Here is a 23,158-nt window from a genome sequence, read left to right as displayed (position 1 = left end):
TAATCCGACGTCCCTCCAGTAGTAATCGTCGGTTTAACCGGTGAATGTAAACTGCCACTTCTGAAAACTAGCCGTTACAGCTTGGGCAGATTAACCGTCGTTGCATCGGTTTAACCGGTGAATGTAAACATCCATTGATCAACAGAAACACCAAGTCACTGGACAACTGCACCGACGTCCAATTTCAAATAGCGTCGATTTAACCGGTGAGTCTATTTGTCCACTGATCAACTGAAAACCGAGTCTCTGGACAACTGCACCGACGTCCAATTTCAAATAACGTCGGTTTAACCGGTGTATTGACTTGTCCAGACCTGGTGACCTCGTTTAACCGACGTATAGAAACTTTAGACGTCGGTTAATCCGGTGAAAAGGATTTTTCTGATTTTGCCTTTTCTGACTTGAGTCTTCAATGAAATCCAAATATTCTTGAGATATAAGTTGAGAACCACTTATTTGAGCTTCTAGAAACCTAAGTGACCATTGTGTGCATCCATTTTCAAATGACTATGTCCATGCTCAAGTTACTAAGCCTAAACCCCTCTTAATAGTGCGATCACTATAAAACTATAAAACCTATACTAACCTAAGTGTCCTTCTCAACCTTATGACACTTAGGACTAGAAAGATCCTTAGTCTTGACACATTATAGAGTTGAATGCCGAGATCGCCTTTTTGATTAATGAGAATTAGGGGCCTCTTTTGACATATAACCAAATGAGCAATAATGATCTATAAAGCTGCACAAACTCATTAGTCACAATAATGGTTGTCATTAATCACCGAAACATACCTTAAGGGCCTAGATGCTTACAATCTCCCCCTTTTTGGTGATTGATGACAACACAGACATAAATAACGAGAGAGCGAGAAAGATATGGCAAGAATAAACACAGGCAAACTCGAAAGAAAGGGACCAAAGAGCTCAAAGGCTCAAACGAAATCCATAGATATGTCTCAAAAGCTCAGCATGCTCAAATGACAAATGTACATATCCATGAACTAAAACCAAATATAAGACAATATATAATACAACAAAAGTCCTGATCGAGCTCTCTCTAGTGCTACCCTCCCCCTGACTCCCTCTCCCCCTTTGGCATCAAAGCACAAAAAGGCTAGCTACTGATCCGGGTGCCGCGGGACGGCGAGGAAGCGATCCGGGTCATCGTCGTCGTCGTCGTCAGACGGTGGATCCTCAGTGACTGACGGTAGCTGCTGATCTGAAGTGCCGGTAGGTGCTGAGCTGACCGGAGGTGTAGCTGTCGTCGAGGCTGTCGTCGAGGCCCTGGTGCTAGCACTGCCTGGGAGAGGGTCCGTGGAAGTAGTAGCCGGCTCAGCAGAAGATGTGTCAACATCTGAAGTAGTGAGTGCTGAAGCTGCCGGCTGTGACGACTGCTGGGCTAAGGACACCTCTCCGCCTCCCCCTGAAGGTAATGGCTGTGGTACTGCGGGGAGGCCAACTGACTGCACTGCAGAGGGTGACTCCTGGAAGAGTGAGGTCGCAGGCAGTGGAGAGAAGAGGGGACGACTCGCAGACCCAAGTAATGCTGATAATGAGAACATAATCTCTGGGGTCGCGGAGGAAGCTGGAGCAGTGGAGGCCGGAGCTGGTGTAACTGCAAGTGGTGGTGCTCCGGCGCCCTGAAGGCCTGTCTGTCCTGGCTGCTGAGGGGCGAGTCCGGTGTGAGAATATAGCTGTGAAATCATCCCGAACATCGCCATCATGCCCTGCTGCATCTGCTGAAACTGAGCGTCCGTCCTCTGAGAGACTCTGTCAATAAGGCCGACGAAACGCTCCTCCGTAGCAGCTCGCTCTCGGGCGGCCTCCCTCTGGATCTGTGCAAGCTGGGCCTCATGGGCTCTCCTGGCCTCCTCCTGTGCCCGGCGGTCCTCCCTCTGCTGAGTGACCAGCTGCTGCAAAAGTGCGGTGAGCTCAGACGGCTGAGACACCTGAGACTCGGAAACTGTGGTAGCTGCAGCAGCTGACACTGGAACTGGCTCTCTGGAACCTCCTGCCTCGTGATCATGACTAGCTGGAGCAGGTGCAGGGAAGTATTCCTCGTCCTCGGAGGAGTCTGACTCTAGGTCTGACCAATGAATCTCATCATCTCCCCCGGGAAGCTGTGCCTCTGCAGCAAGTAATGCCTCGTCCTCCTGGGCCACTCGGGCCTGTACCTCGGGTGACAGCCGTGCCATGGCAGCTCTATCAGCCTGCCTGCCTCTCCTCCGGTCCGAAGGTGCTGTCGGTCTGTAGACAGGAAACCAGGGGACCTCGTCCTGCCGGTAGACTGCACTGACGGGTGACTCAGCTGGCACTATCATGGAGCAAATGAAACTAATCCAGTGAGCATAAGGAAACTGTCGTACTACGCCCATCCCGTCAGTGATAACATCCTCGATCTCAGCTAAGATGAAGTCGACAATATCAAAGGGCTCGTGAGTGAGGATGTGAAGAAGTAGCAGCTGCTGCAGACCTGTGAACCCCTCTGGGTAGCCACTCCTCGGGAGCAAAGTCCTCCGGAGTGCCATGTGAACTGCGTAGGCCTCTGGGGTCAGCAAACTGGGGACTCTGGCGTAGGAGGCTGGAAAGGGCTGGCGGAAGCACTGTGAGATTGACTCGTGAGAAGGTGCAATCCCGCCAATCATGGCCCTGCGAGGTGGATCTGCATCACCGTAGACCATCTCGTGCAGAGAGACGTCAACAAGGTCAACTCCAAGTATCCCAGCAAGTGTCGCTCTGGACAATCCAAATACCTGCCCCCCAAACATGAAGTGAACTGCTCTGCGCTCTGGGGCTATCCAAGCTGTGGCGTAGAAAACTCTGACCCAGTCCTCAATATATCTGTTCCTCTCAATCGAGAGCAACCTGGGCAGACCTCTGAAGTGCTCGAAGTGCTCGCGGACATCGGCTCCCCCTGCAGCTGTCCTCAGTGAAACCCAGTCCAGTACACGGTGAGGGAAAATCCTGTGGCCCCGCCTCTGATAGGTCTCGTAGAAACTGGCCTGAAGAAGTGTCCAGAATCTGCGATCGACCCGGCTGTCTCGTGTCACCGGGAACCACTCCTCCTCCTGTACACTCCACCTGAGCCTCTTGACCTTCGCCGCATTGGCCTTGGTCAAGTTCTGAAGCAGCACACCTGGCTCCAGACGCACGACAGTGTCCATGCGGAACACTGCGCGCTCGGCCGCTAGGGCCTCAGCTCGTCGAGCTGCTGCTGCTGCTGCGGTGGACCTGCGAGGCTCCTGTGGCTGGTGCCCTCCTCGCGTCCTAGGTCCGGTGCGACGCTCGGTCGCTGGTGAAGACTGCTCTGCGGGGGACGTCTGCCGGGTGCGGCCAGAACGTCGTAGAGCTGGTGACTGAGTGTCCTGCCCCTGAGACTGCTCTGACTGCTCTGACTCTGAAACTGAATCGGACTCTGCCGCTGAGACTGTCTGCTCTGACTCTGCTGCTGCTGCGGCTGTGGCTCTGGTGGCCCTGGCACCTCTGACTCGGCCCATCCCTCTGCCTCTGCCTCTGCCCCTGGCTGCCGGATCCCTGATCGCGAACGGACGAGCACGCCCAGACGCCTGCTCCTCGGCGGCCTTAGCCACCATCTCGGCCCTCTCAGCCTCTCTTGCTGCGCGAGTCCGCTTGCGCGCGGGCTCCTCAACCACTATCTCCTTCCCCTTTCTCTTGTCACGACCCATCTTGACACAGTGAGTAACACGGACGCGACGACGCGGTGGCAAGCGGGCGACGCGGTGATGCGCGGGTGGCACAGAGGTGTGCAGGACGGTAGTGGTAGAGCGGCAGTGGTGGTTGCACGATGCGTGGGCGGCGCTGCCGCAGGTGTGGCGCAGGTGTGGATGCAGTGGTGGTGAGCTTGCGCGCGGGCGGTGGTGTGACGGCGCGGGGGCGCGAAGAAAGCGACGCTGCGTTGCACGGGCGGACAGCGGCGGCGTGGGCGCACGCGGGCTGCAGACAGCGGCTCGGGTGCAAGCGGCGGTGGCGCGAGGGCGGCGGTGTGGCGGCGGCGCAATGCGGGCGGCGCAAGGCGAGGACTCGGCGAGCGGGCGGCGGACGGCGGCGAATGGCGGCGCACGTCGGCGGCGGAGGCGAAGAGTCGAGCTGGAAACGAACGGGAGCAAATGGGTCTTGAGCCGGCAAGAGAGAAATATGACATGTGGACCCCGCAGAATTTCTTATCGCCGGTTGATCCGACGCTTAGGTTTTGATCACCGGTTGATTGCGTCGGTGTAGTTTACCAGAAACACTGCCAAATCTGTATCTGTACGCCGGTTGAACCGATGATCTGAAAAATGAACTCGTCGGTTGAACGCTGCAAATAACAGTTGATTTTCAGGTCAAAATTGTGTTCTGTTCATCGGTTGATCCGATGCTTCAAATTTTGCATACGCCGGTTGAACGCCTGAAATGACTGAGCTGTGGCTGACACTTAGTAACGCCGGTTAAACCGATGGGTATAGATCCATTGAACGTCGGTTTAACCGGTGAACCCAAAAACCCTCTCTCAGCTCACTTTTCTATGCTGAGTCCAATGAACTTATAAGATTCAACTAAACTCAAGTTAATGGACTTGCATAGGCGACTTTACCCCTCAAAATAGGATAGCTTAATAACTTAAATAGTTTTTCTTTTCAAAATCAAGGATAAGTCGCAAGAGAGACAAAGCGCCAATTTAAAATGTATGAGCCATGTCATAGGAATATTGAAGGAGGAAAGCTTCAAACTCACAATGACATTGCTCACTAGGCAATAACGCACCTAACACTTTACTCTTTTCACTTCTCATGAATTAAGATCTTGCACGTAAAACAAGTCTCATTTTCATCAAGTGATCTCCTTTGTGACTTTTTCGCATGCAATGATAATGCAAATTACAAACACATGCGAAAGAAAGGTAAACATGAGATGCACAACTATATGACAAGAAATGCATAGCGAGAATTTAAGATCTACTTGTCAAGTTTGATCCCACGGAAAGCTTCATCATGATGAGCCTTTCTACAAGCCTAGAGGAAAACAAGAGGACCACCACCTCTAGCTAAACCCTTGCTCATCACTATCTTACCATGGTTAGACAAGTGTCCTATATGTATGCATTTTTCTATATGACATGGCAACTTACATGACGTTTGCCGCATCTAACACATTTAGCTCATTTCTTAGCCTAACAAAGGTACTCTCGTCTAAAGGTTTTGTGAAAATATCTGCCAATTGCTCCTCGGATCTCACACCTTGAAGGGAAATGTCCCCCTTGGCTTCGTGATCACGCAAGAAGTGATGGCGAATATCAATGTGCTTTGTGCGAGAGTGTTGAACCGGATTCTTGGCAATTTTTACGGCACTTTCATTGTCACAAAGGAGTGGTATTCTTCCTAGTTTCACACCAAAGTCCAAAAGGGTTTGCTTCATATATAGAATTTGGGCACAACATGCACCGGCAGCTATATATTCCGCTTCCGCGGTGGACAAAGCCACGGAATTTTGCTTCTTACTCGACCAAGAAACTAGAGAACGCCCAAGCAAGTGGCAACCCCCGGAGGTACTCTTGCGATCCACACGGCTTCTGGCAAAATCCGAATCCGAGTATCCCAAGAGATCTAAACTAGCGCCTTTGGGGTACCACAAGCCTATGCTAGGAGTGTGCTTGAGATACCGAAGGATCCTATTCACAGCAGAAAGATGTGATTTCTTAGGGTTAGCTTGAAAACGGGCACACAAGCACACACTAAACATTATATCGGGCCTAGATGCGGTAAGGTAAAGCAAGGACCCTATCATAGAGCGATAGAGGGATTGGTCAACCGGTTTACCGTCCACATCCAAGTCGAGATGCCCATTGGTTGCCATGGGTGTCTTGATTGGCTTACATTCATCCATCTTGAACTTCTTCAAGATATCTTTAGTATATTTTTCTTGATAAATGAATGTCCCTTCCTTCATTTGTTTGACTTGAAAACCAAGGAAGAAGGTCAATTCGCTAATCATGGACATCTCGAATTCCCTAGACATCATGGTAGCAAACTCATGGCTTAGTAAATCATTAGTTGAGCCAAAGATAATATCGTCAACATAAATTTGACAAATGAAAAGATCCCCGTTGACGTCTTTTGTGAACAAGGTGGTGTCCACCCTCCCGATCTTGAAGCCTTGCATGATTAGGAAGTCACGAAGCCTCTCATACCAAGCCCTTGGAGCTTGTTTGAGCCCATAGAGTGCCTTGTGCAACCTATAAACATGATTAGGATTCCTCGGATCTACAAACCCGGGAGGTTGCTCAACATAAACAAGTTCGTTAATAAAGCCATTTAAGAAAGCACTTTTCACATCCATTTGATATAACTTGATATTATGATGTGAAGAGTAAGCAAGAAGAATGCGGATAGCTTCAAGTCTTGCGACCGGAGCAAAGGTTTCACCAAAATCCAAACCTTCGACTTGAGAAAACCCTTTTGCCACAAGTCTTGCTTTGTTGCGTACAACCACCCCATGTTCATCTTGCTTGTTTCGAAAGACCCACTTTGTGCCGATGATGTTCTTGTCTTTCGGAGGAGCTTCGAGGACCCATACTTCATTGCGGGTGAAATTATTCAACTCTTCTTGCATGGCCATCACCCAATCCGAGTCCTCAAGTGCTTCCTCTATTCTAGTGGGTTCAATACAAGAAACAAACGAGTGATGTTCGCAAAATGAAGCATACTTAGAGCGAGTTCTTACTTCTTTGGAAGGACTACCAATGATTTGACCAATTGGATGATCCTTGGAGATGCGACCATGCTTCACTAGCGGTATTTGCGTGGATGCTTGTTGGGGTGGATCATGAGTGACTTGTGCTTGTGGTGGAACATTTTGCTCTTCTTGTTCTTGAACTTGGGGTGTTGGCGTTGACACATTTTCTTGGGGTAGTGGATCAACTTTATCTTGATCTTCATTTGCTTGGGGTGCCGCGGAGGTGTTTGGTAAAGATGAGGAAGTTCCTCCCCCTTGATCATTGTCTTCATGCAACTCCTCCGGCTTGATATCCCCAATGGACATTTTCTTTAAGGCTTCTTCAATTTCTTCATCCCCTACATTTTCATAGCCAACAACCTCCTCTTGGGAGCCATTAGATTCATCAAACTCCACATCACATGTTTATTCAACTAACCCGGAGGTTTGATTGAATACTCTATATGCTTTGGAGTTTGATGCATAACCAAGAAAGAAACCTTCATCACATCTACTTTCAAACTTACCGAGCCTTTTCTTCTTATAAATGAAGCATTTGCAGCCAAAGACTCGAAAGTATGATATATTTGGTTTCCTCCCGGTGATGAGCTCATATGGAGTTTTCTTGAGGAGTCGGTGAGGATACACTCGGTTGGATGCATGACACGCCGTGTTGATTGCTTCCGCCCAAAACTTCTCGGACGTGCCATAATCATCCAACATTGCTCTTGCTAGGGTGATGAGTGTCTTGTTCTTTTTTTCCACCACACCATTTTGTTGGGGCGTGTAGGTGGCGGAAAACTCATGTTTGACTCCTTCTTCATCGCACCATTCTTCAATCTTCATATTTTTGAACTCGGTGCCGTTGTCACTCCGGATCTTCACGATTGGGGAATTGTATTCCCTTTGAGCTTTTCTTGCAAATGACTTGAAGATTTCCGGAGTTTCACCCTTATCGCCTAGAAACATGACCCAAGTGTAACGTGAAAAATCATCAACAATTACTAGGCAATAGAGGTTACCGCCAATGCTCTTGTATGAAGTTGGACCAAGAGATCCATGTGTAGTAGCTCGAGCGGCTTGGAGGTAGACAACATCGTCTTGATAGGATGATGAGTTGCAACTTGCTTCCCGGCTTGACATGCTTTGCATAGCTTGTTCTTGTCAAAAGTGACGTCCTTTATGCCGGTGATCATCCCTCTCTTGTGGGCTTTCTTGAGGTTGCTCATGCCAATATGAGCAATTCTTCTATGCCAAAGCCACCCAAGAGACGACTTGGTGAAGAGGCAAGTCATGGTGCTTGTTTGCTTTGAAGAGAAATCCACCAAATAGATATTGCCATGCCTAAACCCCGTGAATACCAATGACTTGTCTTTTTCATGAGTCACTACAACACCATTCTTGTCAAAGGCACACGTTAGTCCAAGATCACACAATTGTGCAATAGAAATGAGGTTAAAACTAAGTGCTTCTACAAACAAAACATTTGAAATGGATAAATCTTTTGAAATTGCAATTCTACCCAAACCTAAGACTTTCCCCTTTGAGTTATCACCATAGGTGACATGTTCATGATCGCCGGGGTCTTCAAGTGAGGTGAACATGCTATCATTACCGGTCATATGTTGAGAGCAACCGCTATCAAGTACCCAATGTTTTCCACCGGCTTTGTAGTTCACCTACACACATGAGAATTATTTTTGAGTTTTCGGAACCCAAACAAGCTTTGGGCCTTGCACATGTGTGACAAGAGCTTTTGGGACCCAAAGTTGCTTGGGGAGCTTCTTCTTCGACTCCTAGCAATTTTGCCAATAAACTTGGCCTTCACCTTGCCCTTCACTTTACTCAAGAGAAAATGATTATTTTGAAACATTGATGAGTAATTCTTGGGTAATTTAGGAAGAGGACGTGATGGTAAAGTGCACTCCCTAGTGTGGTGCCCGGTGACTTGGCAATGTTGGCAATATGAACCAACTTCCTTGATGAAGCTTGTCTGATCTCCGGAGAAGGAGTTGTAGCCATGTTTGGCTCCGGAAATGAACCAAGACCTCTCTTACCATAGTCACGGGCATTGTTAAAGAGAATCTCCTTGTGGATGTATTCTCCCCTTGAGAGTTTCTCCACACTACTCTTGAGGCTTGCCACTTGATCCATCAATTCCTTTTCCCTAGAAGAGGCAAGCTTGGGCACAACATTAGTGGCATATGCATCAATGAGTAGGTCATCACATGAAGTAGAAGCATTGACCTTTTCATTAACAACTTTCTCAAGACTTGGGTCAATTACTTCATAAGCAAATTCAAGTTCTTGATACTTGTGAGCCAACTCCCTATGCTCTTGTTTGAGCTTTTTGTGGCTCTCTTCAACTTGCTTAGCAAGTACAAGTGACTCATTGTGCTTTTTGAGCAAGTCATTGTACTTACTAAGTAAGTCGGAGTGGGCAAGCTCTAACTTGGCATGAGTGCTCTCAAGAGCTTTAACTTTGCCCTTTTCCCTCTTGATGACGGATGTATACTCATTGATGAGGTTAGTAAATTCATTTGGATCAAGCTCTTCATCACTATCATCTTCAATATCTACCTCACATACCTTGGTGTTACCTTTTGCCATGAGGCACATAGGAGGCGGAGGTAGAGATGGTTCTTCATTGGTGAGGGCGATGGTGACAATGTCTTCTTCATCACTTGAGTCTTCGCTTGATGAGACATCGGTCACCCATTCTTGTTTCTCCACCAAGAAACTTTTCTTGGTATGCCCTTTCTTCTTTGGGAAGAGCTTGGTCTTCTTGTCATGGGTCTTCTTCTTCCCAAATCTCTTGTTTTTGTTTTCCTCTCCTCTTCTTCATCATCGCTTGAATCATGGCGATGCTTACTCTTGTTGTCCTTGCTTCTTTTGTCCGGCTTGGGGCAATTTGGACGGATGTGTCCTTTTTCGCCACAATTGTAGCAAATCTTGTTCTTGACATCCATTGGCCGGAACATTCCCTTCTTGGAGTCAAAGTTGAAGCCCTTCTTATTGATCTTCTCATTCAAGCGTGTGAACTTTCTCATCATGAGAGCAAGTTCTCCATCATCTTCAACATCGGATGAGCTCTCATGATGATCATCTTCTTCATTGCTTGAGCTTGAGTCTTGTTTGACCATCTTGAGCTTGCGGGATTTGTTTGTCTTGGTCTTTAGAGCAATTGACTTGCTTGATGGCTCTTCGGTCATACCAAGAATGCTCATTTCATGAGCGCGAATTTCGCCCACAAGTTCTCCAACTTCCATTGTGGCGAGATCCTCCTTTTGAAGCATAGCATTGATAATGTTATACTTGGGCTTCGGGAGGAGCATGAGGATCTTGCGGTTGATGGATGCACTGTCAATTTTGGATATTTCAAGTGCATTAATGTCCTTGACAATGACATTCAAGCGAGAATACATATCATTGCAATTTTCATGAGCTAGCATTTTGAAGGAATCATACTTAGCTCTAAACAAGTGATATTTTGTTCACGAACTTTGGTGGAACCTTCATGTATTTCAATGAGCTCCTTCCAAATATCACTTGCTAGGTCCATGCCATTAACTCTAGCAAAGACCTCCTCACTAATAGCTTCGAAAATTGCATTTCTAGCTCTAGCATTCCATTTTTAATTGGTCGGGGGTGGGATCTCCGGTAAACCCGACTTTAGTTGCCAACCACACTTCGGGGGCAATCGCATCAAGGTATGCGGCCATGCGAACTTTCCAATAGGCAAAGTTCTTGCCCTCGAAGTGAGGCGGCGAACCACCCATCTTGGCCATAGCTCTAGGCGGTGAAGCCTAATAATCCAAATGAGCAACGAGGCTCTGATACCAATTGAAAGGATCGATGGACCAAGAGGGGGGGTGAATTGGGCCTTTTTCAATTTCTAAAACAAGATAAAACAACCTTAACCTATGCAAGAACTAGAAAGGCTCCAATTCACCAACCGGATAACTAAACAACCTACACAAGCTAGTTAAGATGAAAAGAGATAAAGCCTAGCAAGGTAGAGCTAACTAGTGATCCCTGAATCAAGCACATGAATAAATTGCATGAAAGATAATGCTTGAGTAAGTAAAATGGACAAGGGACAACCGGATTTTTCCCGTGGTATCGATGTGTTGGCACACACCCCTAATCCATGTTGTGACACTCACAAAGAGTATTGTCACCTCCCAAGTCACCAAGACGAGGGCGCTCACTAAGAGTCTCCGTTCACCATCCCGGTGTGGTGGAGATCAAGCCACGTACAAATCTCTTCTCCGGGCTTCCACAATCCTTGGCAAGCTCCGCGAGAATCACCTCGATCACCAAGATCGCCTAGGTGATGCCAATCACCAAGAGTAACAAGCTAAGGCCTTCACTTGAGCAAGGACCCAATCACCAAGAATGGATGCACACAAGCTTCTCTCTGCTCAAGTCCTTAATCTTACTTCTTGAATGATTGAATTAACAAGTGTATGAAATGTTGAAGCTCAAGGTGGCTCTTGACTATAGTATGAGTGTTTGGATGTTGCCTGGTGTCAAGAGTGGTAGAATGACCCATTGGAGGGGTATATATGGGCAGCTCACACGAATAGAGCCGTTGGAGAAAAAGCTGCCAGAAAACTGCGTAGCGCCGGTTAATCCGACGTCCCTCCAATAGTAATCGTCGGTTTAACCGGTGAATGTAAACTGCCACTTCTGAAAACTAGCCGTTACAGCTTGGGCAGATTAACCGTCGTTGCATCGGTTTAACCGGTGAATGTAAACATCCATTGATCAACAGAAACACCAAGTCACTGGACAACTGCACCGACGTCCAATTTCAAATAGCGTCGATTTAACCGGTGAGTCTATTTGTCCACTGATCAACTGAAAACCGAGTCTCTGGACAACTGCACCGACGTCCAATTTCAAATAACGTCGGTTTAACCGGTGTATTGACTTGTCCAGACCTGGTGACCTCGTTTAACCGACGTATAGAAACTTTAGACGTCGGTTAATCCGGTGAAAAGGATTTTTCTGATTTTGCCTTTTCTGACTTGAGTCTTCAATGAAATCCAAATATTCTTGAGATATAAGTTGAGAACCACTTATTTGAGCTTCTAGAAACCTGAGTGACCATTGTGTGCATCCATTTTCAAATGACTATGTCCATGCTCAAGTTACTAAGCCTAAACCCCTCTTAATAGTGCGATCACTATAAAACTATAAAACCTATACTAACCTAAGTGTCCTTCTCAACCTTATGACACTTAGGACTAGAAAGATCCTTAGTCTTGACACATTATAGAGTTGAATGCCGAGATCGCCTTTTTGATTAATGAGAATTAGGGGCCTCTTTTGACATATAACCAAATGAGCAATAATAATCTATAAAGCTGCACAAACTCATTAGTCACAATAATGGTTGTCATTAATCACCGAAACATACCTTAAGGGCCTAGATGCTTACAACGGCAAACTCGGAGCTTCGGTGGTGGATACAACTCAGGAAACTGAAGCAATAAGCTTACTCTAGATGTCATGAGAAACTAAAATATCAGCTTAACTAGTTCAAAGGAAACTGGCCGGCAACGCCCTAGTAGGCGGTCCCTAACACACTTTTGCAGCGTTGTAAGCTGGTCTTTGGACTTGGGGCATCATCAGCATCATCATTAGCAGAATATGGTTACTGTGCAGATGGCTTGGAACTGGATGAATAAAAGATCGAGAAAGGCCGTCTTTCCTGGAATTTTTTAAAAAAGGTTAAAAAAATTAAATTCAGAAAAGGGGTGCTGTTTTGGAAATTTTCAAAAAATGGGTACCTCCCGCCCGATCAACGGGAGGCGTGGGGCCGGAGACCTCCCGCCCATCCAATAGGCGGGAGGTCCCAAAAATTTTTCCAGACCTCTCCTGAGGGCCTCTTCACGAATAAGAAATTTTTCTTATTCGCAAAGAGGCCCCTGAGGAGGCCGCGGCGGCATCCCGCCCGTCCAACGGGCGGGAGGTTCCCCGAGGGGCATCCAGCCTGCCCAACGGGCGGGACGTTCCACTACCACTATATAAGCCCTCACCTACCCCCAAATTCCTATATTATTCAGCAAAAATCAAGAAAAAAAGAAAGGGATGAGAGGAAGAGAGGAGAGGAAGCGGTGAAGCCCTGTTCACACGTTAGTTTGGAGGTATATTCTCGTTCTAGTCGTATAATTACTTGAAAATAACTATGATCTAAGCAATATTTCTTAAGGTAGTTATATTTTGAATAGTTTTCAGTATTTTCAATAGTTTTAGAAATATTTCTTAGGGTAGTTATATTTTAAATAGTTTTTAGTATTTTTAATTATTTTTAAAAATATTTCTTAGGGTAGTTATATTTTGAATAGTTTTTAGTATTTTCAATTGTTTTAAGAAATATTTCTTAGGGTAGTTATATTTTGAATAGATTTTAGTATTTTGAATAGTTTTTAGAACTATTTCTTAGAGTAGTTATATTTTGAACAGTTTTTAGTATTTTTAGTAGTTTTTAGAAATATTTGTTAGGGTAGTTATATTTTGAATAGTTTTTAGTATTTTCAATTGTTTTTAGAAATATTTTTTAGGGTAGTTATATTTTTCATGCAGATATGGCGCAGACACCGGAGCTCCTTGATGCGAACATCGACGAACGGCACAGGTCGTACCTGGCAGCGGTGGAGGGGCAGCATCTTCACGAGTTGCGCCCTCGTGTAGCAAAGGAGTTGTTGCACCTGGACGACCGGTGGCTTGACAGGTGATACTTTGTATTTTTTTATGGAATGAATGTATTGCTTGTACAATAATTGTAACCATAATGCAAAATATACAAGTTACGTGAGGTTGGTTTGCTGCCACTCGCACATATGCTTCAGGCCGGCGATGGCCAAGACGGTGGCGCCAAGAAGCGGATGCAGCTCGACCGCTCTCTACTTGCGGCGTTGACGGACAGGTGGCATCCGGAGACGCACACGTTCCACTTGCCGTGCGGGGAGATGGCCCCCACGTTGCAGGACGTGTCGTATCTGCTCGGGCTTTCTATTGCAGGTGAAGCTGTTGGCCCGGTTGCCGTGCCACCTACCTGGAGGGCGGAGCTTCAGGAGCGGTTTGCTCCAGTGAACCCGTCATATTTTTTGGACGTACCTGACGCGCCCGGCCCCGCCAAAGGTTGGGTAATACAATATAGGGTACGTACAATTATTTTTAATTAATTTAATTGAATCATATGTGACTACCTCTAAGCATTGAACAAATATATTTCAGGCTCAGGATCTCCATCCTCTGGCTGGGCAGTACGAGGTGTCGCGCTGTCTGGAGGCATATCTGTTGTGGTTGTTCGGCTGGGCTCTTTTCTGCGACTCTAGCGGCAACTATGTGGACAAGGTTCTCATCCAGTACGCGCGCGCGATTGTGGATGCGGAGCCGGGCCAGGTACCTGGGTGGAGTTGGGGATCGGCAGTGCTTGCTGCCACATACCGAGGCCTTTGCCAGGCCTATTTCAAGACGGAGAGGACCGCCGTCATCACAGGCTGTCCACTTCTGCTGCAGCTATGGTCGTACAAGCGATTCGCTATAGCACGCCCCCTAATCAGCGAGGAGCCTTATCCGCCCGAGTTGTATGGGCTGTGGCACGAGGACAGCCCCACGATGGGTTCGCTTTGGACCGATCGACGGGTAAGCTCTTTAATTTACTGTTGTACATTTCTGTATATGCAAAGTACCGACACAGTTGTATAATTTTGCAGATAAGCTGGGCACATTGGCAGGTCCGAAAAGCATACACGCAGTTCGTGTCCGAATTTGATCGGTTGCGGCCACAGGATGTCATCTGGACCCCGTACACCGGTGCGGCTGTCCACATAGGTGCGCCGCACGGGTTGTCCTCCCTCTGCACGTGTGAGGAGGCGTACTGGCTCACAAAGGCGAACCTAGTGTTCGATATTGTCATGGAGCCGTACTGCGTCGAGCGAGTGATGAGGCAGTTTGGACGACGACAGCACTTCCCTCTCCTACCCTGAGCGTTCCAGGCCGTGCCGCGCAGCGTATACGAGTAAGTTTGTGATAACTCATTTTCGATTAATTATATAACCGTTATCATGAAATAATGTTGTCTTCCAAATATTTGCAACAGATATTCGCGCAGAGGATATCATGCTAACGAAGTCAACTGGGTTGTCAAGGTGCACGAGTACATAGGAGGGTGGCTACACATACCTGACGATGTGTGGGACGAGCCGCAGCCACACAAAGAGGCGTCTTACGGCGCATACCTCCGCTGGAACCTCACTCGCACGCGTCCGTACGTCACTCTTTCACGTATTGATAACGCGGAGCATCAGCATCCGCCGACCATCTCGGACACGTATCCCTTGTACCATGATCAGGCGCAGCATGTGCGCGGTACCTCTTTCGCAACTTCAATTATTAAATTGTTTTTGAAAAATAGATAACAATATTACTCTGCTTCCAATTACTCATGCAGATTGATCTCATCAACTGCGCGGAGGTCGAAGCTGCATCTCAGATCACGTTGTTTGAACGTGGAGTACGTGTACCGGACGCACAGTACAAAGAGAGCTTTCGTCGGATTCATGACAACTTGACGCGAGCGTTACGTGCACTGACGTGTTGCAGCAGAGATGACATGGCGGCCTCCAATTCATCTCATGCGTCCGCCCACATGCACACAGCTAGCCCGTCGACCTCTGCAGCACCGCACGCAGCGTCCAGTGGTACTGCCACCAGTTCGAGCTGTAAGTCCTTTATAATTGCCATTTCGATCAACTTTGATTTACACGACTAATTTTATTTATTTTCATAGTCATGCACTCGACGGCAATGGGGCCTCCTCCTGTAAGAATGGAGTCTCAAACGTTTGGCGCCTATGCTCCAGGAACGTCTCTCCCGTCGGGTTCGACGCCAGCTGCTCCGTATTCTCAGGGCTATACTCAGCATGCTTGGTCGATGGAGCTCCTGCATACGGTGGTCTGTTCGGTGTGCCGGACTGGGACGGCGCCTCTGTCAGTTTGTTGGAGTTGAGGGCGTCGGCGCCGGGCCTGACATCATTGGTCCCTCCCAGACGTATGACGCTCCAGCTTCACAGTCCCAGGATGACCCGTTCACACCGGCGCCTCCTCCACCTCGTCCTCACCGTGCTCCAAATGCACTCACGTACTCGGAGGGGCACATACGCCGACGGCTTAGGACTAGGGGGGAGGACCAAGAGAGCGCGAGGACCGGGACAGGTGGAGTAGATACTCCTGATTCAGTGGATTCTGTATATTTAAACTGTTTTTTGTATGATACTATTTTATTTTTAATGGGTTGATGTATCGTACTATCGTAATATTTGGATTCTACGTTGCAAAACGTTATCATTTAACCTTCTTCGTAAAATTGAATTAAAATTTTATACGTATATAAAAGGGTATGGTGAATAAATCTTGTATTTAAAAAAATATGAATTTTAAATAGTTTGTAAAAAATAAATTCGAACATATATTTAGATACAGTAATCTTCTTCGTAAAATTGAATTAAAATTTTATATGTATACAAAAGGGTATGGTGAATAAATCTTGTATTTGAAAAAAGTATAAATTTTAAATAGTTTGTAAAACATAAATTCGAATAAAAAATAATATAGAATGGGAACCTCCCGCCGGATTGCTTAGGTGTCTCTTCACGAAGAGGCCCTCGGGAGGGGTCTGGGAAAAATTTTGGGACCTCCCGTCCGTTGGATGGGCGGGAGGTCTCCGGCCACACGCCTCCCGCCCGTTGATCGGACGGGAGGCACCCATTTTTCGAAAATTTCCAAAACAGCATCCTTTTTCGAATTTAATTTTTTTAAGCCTTTTTTTAAAAAATTTGTCTTTCCTGTGGCACCGGCGCTAATCCATCACCACATTATAGTGAAAAGCAAATTCAAGCCCACAAGTACTGGGCCCATGGAATTGATGGACCATATTAGAGTTCCAGCCCACGAGACATCCAGCCCAATTCGAGAGAAGCCCAGCACCTGATGTAACTGACGGAAGCCCGCATGGTCCATTGTTGGATCCGCCACTGCATAGTTGGACTCCAGGCTTTAGATTTTGTTCATCTATTCCATGTGAACCAAATCATGGTAGCAGATAGTCTCAAAATTGAAGCAATTATGTTTCAATTTTCTTTCGAAAATTTTACAATCCCGGCTGCGAGAATAGGCTAATAACGGCCTGATGAATTACAATGGGATAATTCTTCACATGACATTGCAAAATTATTTCATCCCCTTATATACCATGGCCTATGTCTACGACATGTGGGGCACATACTAATTATGTATTCACCGCAGTAAACACATAGTTGTTTTTTTTTCACGATCTACAATTTTGACTTTGACCACAATGCAATTATCTATTAGAATATATCTATAAAAGCTAATGGATATATGACAATACAAAAGTTTTCGCAGGATAAATATACAATGATGATTATGTTACCAAACTAAATAAATATTATAACAGTCATCATTTTGCATCATATTTACAGTAATATGTAATTTTAGCTAGTAAATTACATCTGCATGAACATCCATCAAAACTAGTATCTTTGTTCACAACTCGACCATTGGTTGTAACTTTTTAGATGCATGAAACCAAATGGCAGTGGTATCTTCTCATCGAAAGGTGTGATTTGTAACATCCCGGGTTTACACCTAGAATATTATTGTGCAAAAATTTGGACTTTCAAAAACTTTTCGTGTATGTACTATTGCTAGTTGCAAATATAAGCAAAAGTTCTCTCCAACTCGAAATTCTAGTAAATTGAACTTAACATTTTAAAATTAAGGACCATTAAGATGTTAGTGTGACTATTTGGAGTCTTTTTGGATTTAATTGCAATATATCTAGTTTAAAATTGTTGATTGGATTTTATTTGAATGGTTTCCAACTTGTTTTAATTCAATTGAGTGAAATTTAAATTTGAATGGCATTCAAATTCAAATTCAAAAGCTAAACTTATAAACCCTCCTTGGGCCGACTGCCCAAGCCAGCCCACCTCCCTTCTCCTCTTTTCCCGCGAGACACGGCCCGCTAGCGCACGGCCCAGCCCACCTCCCTCTTTTCTTTTTCTCCGCACAGCGCAGCCCACAGCAACCGCGGCCCAGCCCAGCCGGCCTCTCGTCGCGCCCTTCACCTTCCGCCCAGGGCAGCTGACAAGCGGGGCCCGCTTGTCAGCTTTCCCTTCCTCCTCTCGCCGCGCCCCGCCGCGCTCTCCCCGGCTCCGCTCGCTCTGCCGCGCCTTTTCCTCTTTCGCCTGCGCAACGCTGCCCCGCTCGCGTCACCAGCCTGCCCCGCGCCTCGCCTGTCCCCGCTCCGCGACATGGGAGTGAAACCGCCGCGCCTCCCGTGTCGGTCACCAAGCCGCGCCGAGAAGCCCTAGCCATGCCGCACCGCCGCAATGCTGCCATGCGTCCCGGCGCGGACGCTGAGATCCCCCGGCCGCAGCTGCACCCCAACCCTAACGCCACGTATAAGAAGCCGTAACCGTGAAACTCTAGCCGCCCCGTGCTTTTCCCCTTTCCGCCGTCACCACACCAGAAGAGGAAAAGGGGGAGGAAGAGGAGGAGAAGGGGGAAGAGGAGGAGAAGAAGCATCGCGAGGAGGGGGATGACGCCGCCACGCCGGAGCACCTCCACCGGGCCTGCGCCCGAACGATGACGTCAACGCAGCCGCGCGCCCTGTACGGCCCCGACCCACCTGCTCCAACCCGCCATCGCGCTAGGCCCTCGCTAGCGAGCCCACCAGTGAGCGCAACCGCCGCCCCTCTATCCCTTGCTGCGGGCGTGAGCCATGGGCCGCCGATGAGACCTCCTTAGCCAGCCTTAGGATTCCCCATTCCCCCATCCGGCCTTGTGCCGCTCTTGTGCAGGAGCCTGCCGTGCCGGTCGTCGAGCCCGCAACCGCCGTCACCTTCCGTCGCCGCGTCGTGTCGTGGGCCCGGGATGCCGGCGCCCCGTGCACGGCACGGCCACGCCGTGGCCCTGGGAAGCCAGGACCCACGCGCCTGCGTGCGCACCCGCGCTACCACTAGGGCGAGCCGTGCCCCGCACCGTGCCGCACCACGACCCCGCCACGGCCTTGCCGTGCGCGGTGACCACGTAACGCGGCCGTGAAGTCGCGGCCAAGCCCCCTCAGGCATTCCCTCGAGCACGCCCGGGGTGCTTGCCACACACACACACGACAACCCAGGACCCAAGCCGCACCGGATCTGGCAGCCACACCAGATCCGGTGGGAGACCGACAAGCGGGCCCGCCTGTCGGGGGAAGCGTCGGGCGCTGCCCCCTAGGCCCATTTTGTCAGAGAGAGAGGGGGAGAGTGGTGGGCTATGGGCCGGCCTGTTAAGCCGAGCTGGCCTACACGCCTAGCTAGCCCAAGGACCGAGCCGACCTGCTGAGCCGCAGGCCGAGCTGACCCGTGAAGCCAAGCCGAGCCTGGTTGGGCCTTGAGCCGGGCCAACACCTTTTGGCCCAGAACCGAGCCGTGACCTCTTTTTCTTTTTCTTTTACCCGGCCTGACTGAGGGCCCCACCTGTCAGCCTCGGGAAATGGCTGACCCGTGGGACCCACAAACCCCTTGACCCGTTGACCGTTGACCGGTCAGCGTTGATCGGTCAACGCTAACGTCAGCAGGGCCCGCTGCTGACATCAGCAGGTACTGACCCCACCAATGACGTCATGCTGACATCAGCATGCCACATGGCATGCTTTGGTGCTGCCACGTGTCACTGCCGAATGTTTTTCTTTTCCGAAACTCTTTTATTAATTCCAGAAATAGGTTTTTGCTTATAAAATTTATAATAAATCGACCGGACCTCCGAAAATTATGAAACCAGTTCCATAATTCCTCTAAAATCATGAACTACCCGTCAGAGTAAGTTTTGTGTTGATTTGGATCTTAATTGGTGAGATTTATACATTTTATATTTTGGTCCTTGCCCTTGCTCGTATTTACGAATAGGACCCGACTACGAGGAATTGACTGACGGCCATGACCACCCGGAAGCTCAGGAGGACTTCGAAGAGATGCCAGGTTCACACCCATCTACGATCTGAATACCTATTGGGCATTGCTTGCTAGATATGCTATCGCTACTTGTGTAATTCTATCGAGATGAACCTGCATAGCCTATCTTATTACCCGTACTCCTTGCAATCCTATCACACTTGTTTAACATATGAAATGCCTTGTCGTACCTTGAATGTGTATGTGTGGGAATGAATGGATAGTCTTGGCGTGAGTGGAGATATTTAAAAAAACTCAGGAGTTGGTGTTTAGGGCTTTTAGTCGGGAGTGGGCGAACTTAACTCGATCATGGATCGAGGGCTTGGGGTGTGTATCTTGGCACACCCTACGGAGTACCTGTGGCAAGTACAACTTATTGATTACCTGGTTGAGGTGTTGGGGGCACCCGTCAAGGGTGCAATTGCGGACCACCGTGGTGGAGACGCATATGACGAAGATGCCTACTTCGGCAGTTAAGGACTGGGTGAGGGTATCTATGACTTGTAGGATTATGTTAAGCGTGCACACCACTTACCCATTATGAGGGTGGGCCCGGTCCGGGGCTAGCAAGTGCGGTACCAAGCCGGCAGGAGGATCGAGTATCAGTGCAGGGGAAGGAGGTGCTGACCTCACATTCTCCGAGACGCATGGGAGGTTTCACAGTCCCGGGGTGACCTCTTGTGGGAGGATGCGCTCAAGACCCGGGAAAGCCGGATGGTGCCGTGGCTCCTAGTCCTATTTCAATAGACCGGTGTTTCGTCTATTAGTCGGCTGATCTCCGACTTGTGTCGATTCGAGTGGGTCCAGGTGTACAACCCCTGCAGGGTGAAATCTATGCATATAGCCGTGTCCTCGGTCATGAACACCCCTACTCTTCTGTTGCTCTTATTAGCTAGTGTACCCATGACTTCTACCTCCCTCTAGAATGGCTTCCTGCCAGGGGGCAGTTGAGATGCGAGGAGAGAGAGTTCTTGCATCGACTTAGTGGTTTGGAAGGTGTGCGTTGACCGAGAGTTCGGAATGCCGGAAGAGCCCAAGTCGGGAATGGAAGAGCAAATGAGTACTTATATATATATGATGTTGCATGCATAGGAAGCCCCAGCTTATTCCCTTGAACTTTGTTATACCTTTAGTACATACCACTATAAAACTTGCATTCGGATGGTAACGTGAGTCTATCCCACATCTTGGGGATAGCCTGGTACGATGCAGCATCCGATCCGGAGTTCGACCCCAACGATGACGGTTGGTACGATTGAAGCCCGTGCTACGCTCGAGTTGCCTGTGGAGGAGATTCCAGAAGATGAAAGATGGCAAGAGACCTAGTTAGTGCTTTACGTTTTCTGCTTGAATCGCTCTAGCCGAGAGGCTTGTAATAAATTCCGTACTACAAATCCTATAAATTTATGTAATAATTAAACCCATGTTTGACCTTATGCGGAGTATGACTATGATATTATGCCTGGAATGAATTCTGTATATGATAGCGTTTGATCCAGGGACTATCACAATGATACAGGAAGTCGGATTCCTTAATTTGGAAATCCGGTTCGTTTCATGATTGGTCTGGCAAAATTCACTTGTTATTGTACGCAGCTCAATACTGAAGGCACCTTGATCGCCTCATTTAGCTGTTCCTGACGACCTAAGCAAGGAAGAATCCCATTCGAATCTGTCGTCCTTGTAGATGTAGCTTCCTTGAACATAACTCCTCGTCATTTCCAACCAACAGGCCTGCATGCATGCAGAGGGCTTGTATAAATCCTTGTGGAAACAACAACAATTGCAATGCAAGCACAAACCATCTGAAATCTGAGACACAAATGGCTTTCTCCTCCGCTCGAGCTCGAGCTCTCGCTGTCACAACCCTAGTCCTTCGGATCATCACACTTGGCCTCCTTGCAGCTTCTCTTGCCGTCATAGCATCATTAGCTAGAACTCAATATGACGTGGGTCATGTTGACATTATTGGTGACTATGATGCGTTTTCCTATATTGTTGGTGTAGCACCTCGCGAACTATTCGGAGTCAACTTCCAGGATCTATACACATTCAGGTGAGGGCTCGCAGGCTATGAGAGTTACAGATATGATAATCTCTGGGCAACATGCATGTACATACTTTTTTCATTCAACAAGAAAAAAAAAGAAAAGGATGCATGGTTTAAAAAACCATAGACAACTTTCTTGAGTTAGGTCTCTTCATTTAATCACTTTTACCATGTTTTAATTGTATTTTTTGTTCATGCTTTTAGATATGTCTTGTCCGTGGCTGCCATTGGGTGTGCCTACACTCTGATACTAATTCCTTTGGCAATAATGAGTGTCGTCAAAGGGAAGAGATTTGGAAGCACAAGTGCTGCAAGGATCCTCATCTTCACTGATGTTGTAAGCATTTCCTCACTATATTCTTCAATAGTTGAGCTGTTAAAGTTCGTCAAGATATGACAATACAACTGTTCAATACAAAGTTTAATTTGCTATATATAGCTATGTGTTTATCTTGTCATGGTGCAGCGCACGGACTAACTAGTTATTTTCTCACAAGTACTCATTCGAAACATCTCTTATTGTTTGACGTTTATGAATTAAAGATTGACTGAAAGGTTGTTTCAGGATACTTACCACTCTTTTCTGATGAATGAATGTATTGTTCAGGTATTTTGCGCACTTTTCACCTCGGGAGGTGCTGCAGGACTGGGTCTCGTAGTTGACAATCAACGTATTAATGGAAAATACTTTGACCATGGTCTCAGAAAATTCTACACCTTCTTCGACACCTCATGTGGTTTGCTCCTAGCATCCGCCATCTACACCGTGGTCATCATCAAGGTTTCGGTTTATTCGAAGTAATGAAGGTTTACGTGGCTATGATGAATAACTTTTATATTTCCCTATTCAGCATGACGGTCGTTTGTATTGTTTGTGTTTGGACCCATGGATCCAGCATATATAGCCCTTGAAAAATAAGATGGTTATGATTGCTTCAAAAATAGTTACATCGATATAATAATATTTTGTGATAGGCCGAAACTACATATGTCCATTTAACATCATAAATAATGCTGGAATATATACCAAGAATTTTCTTAAGATTATTTTCATAGGTTAAAAACATATAACAAAATTAATCTCGGCATTCAAAGTTGCATGGAAAGTAGTGATGAAGATTCTTAAAGTACTTTCCTAGAATATGATATTATGTCCTCTACCACCCTATAAGTTTTCAACTTAAAACTGAACCTATAAACAGAGGAAATAAAATGACAAATTCCATTGGAAATAGATTTGATCAGTTAAAATAGTTGCTAGAGCAAATTGATCGAACATTTTATTGGATGGTTAAGCGGACGAAGTGGATTCAGGTAGTCTTCCAATTCCAATAAAAAAAAAGTGCAAGGTTTGCTATGGCTG

At 47.3% G+C, this 23,158-nt stretch overlaps 1 protein-coding gene across 1 annotated transcript; it reads left to right on the top strand.

Moving 5' to 3' along the window:
- The first annotated feature begins 18,124 nt into the window (after positions 1-18,124).
- LOC112903788 (CASP-like protein 4D1) lies at positions 18,125-22,597 on the top strand. The gene is made up of 3 exons (XM_025972994.1): positions 18,125-18,222; positions 22,000-22,132; positions 22,403-22,597. The coding sequence occupies exons 1-3, from the start codon at positions 18,125-18,127 to the stop codon at positions 22,595-22,597; spliced, it is 426 nt and encodes a 141-aa protein (XP_025828779.1).
- The last annotated feature ends 561 nt before the right edge of the window (positions 22,598-23,158 follow it).

This window comes from Panicum hallii, chromosome 8 (assembly GCF_002211085.1).
Source record: "Panicum hallii strain FIL2 chromosome 8, PHallii_v3.1, whole genome shotgun sequence".
In the NCBI taxonomy this organism is placed as follows: Eukaryota; Viridiplantae; Streptophyta; class Magnoliopsida; order Poales; family Poaceae; genus Panicum; species Panicum hallii.
Note: the sequence above shows the minus strand (reverse complement) of the source record. Positions and strands in the feature narration are given on the sequence as shown.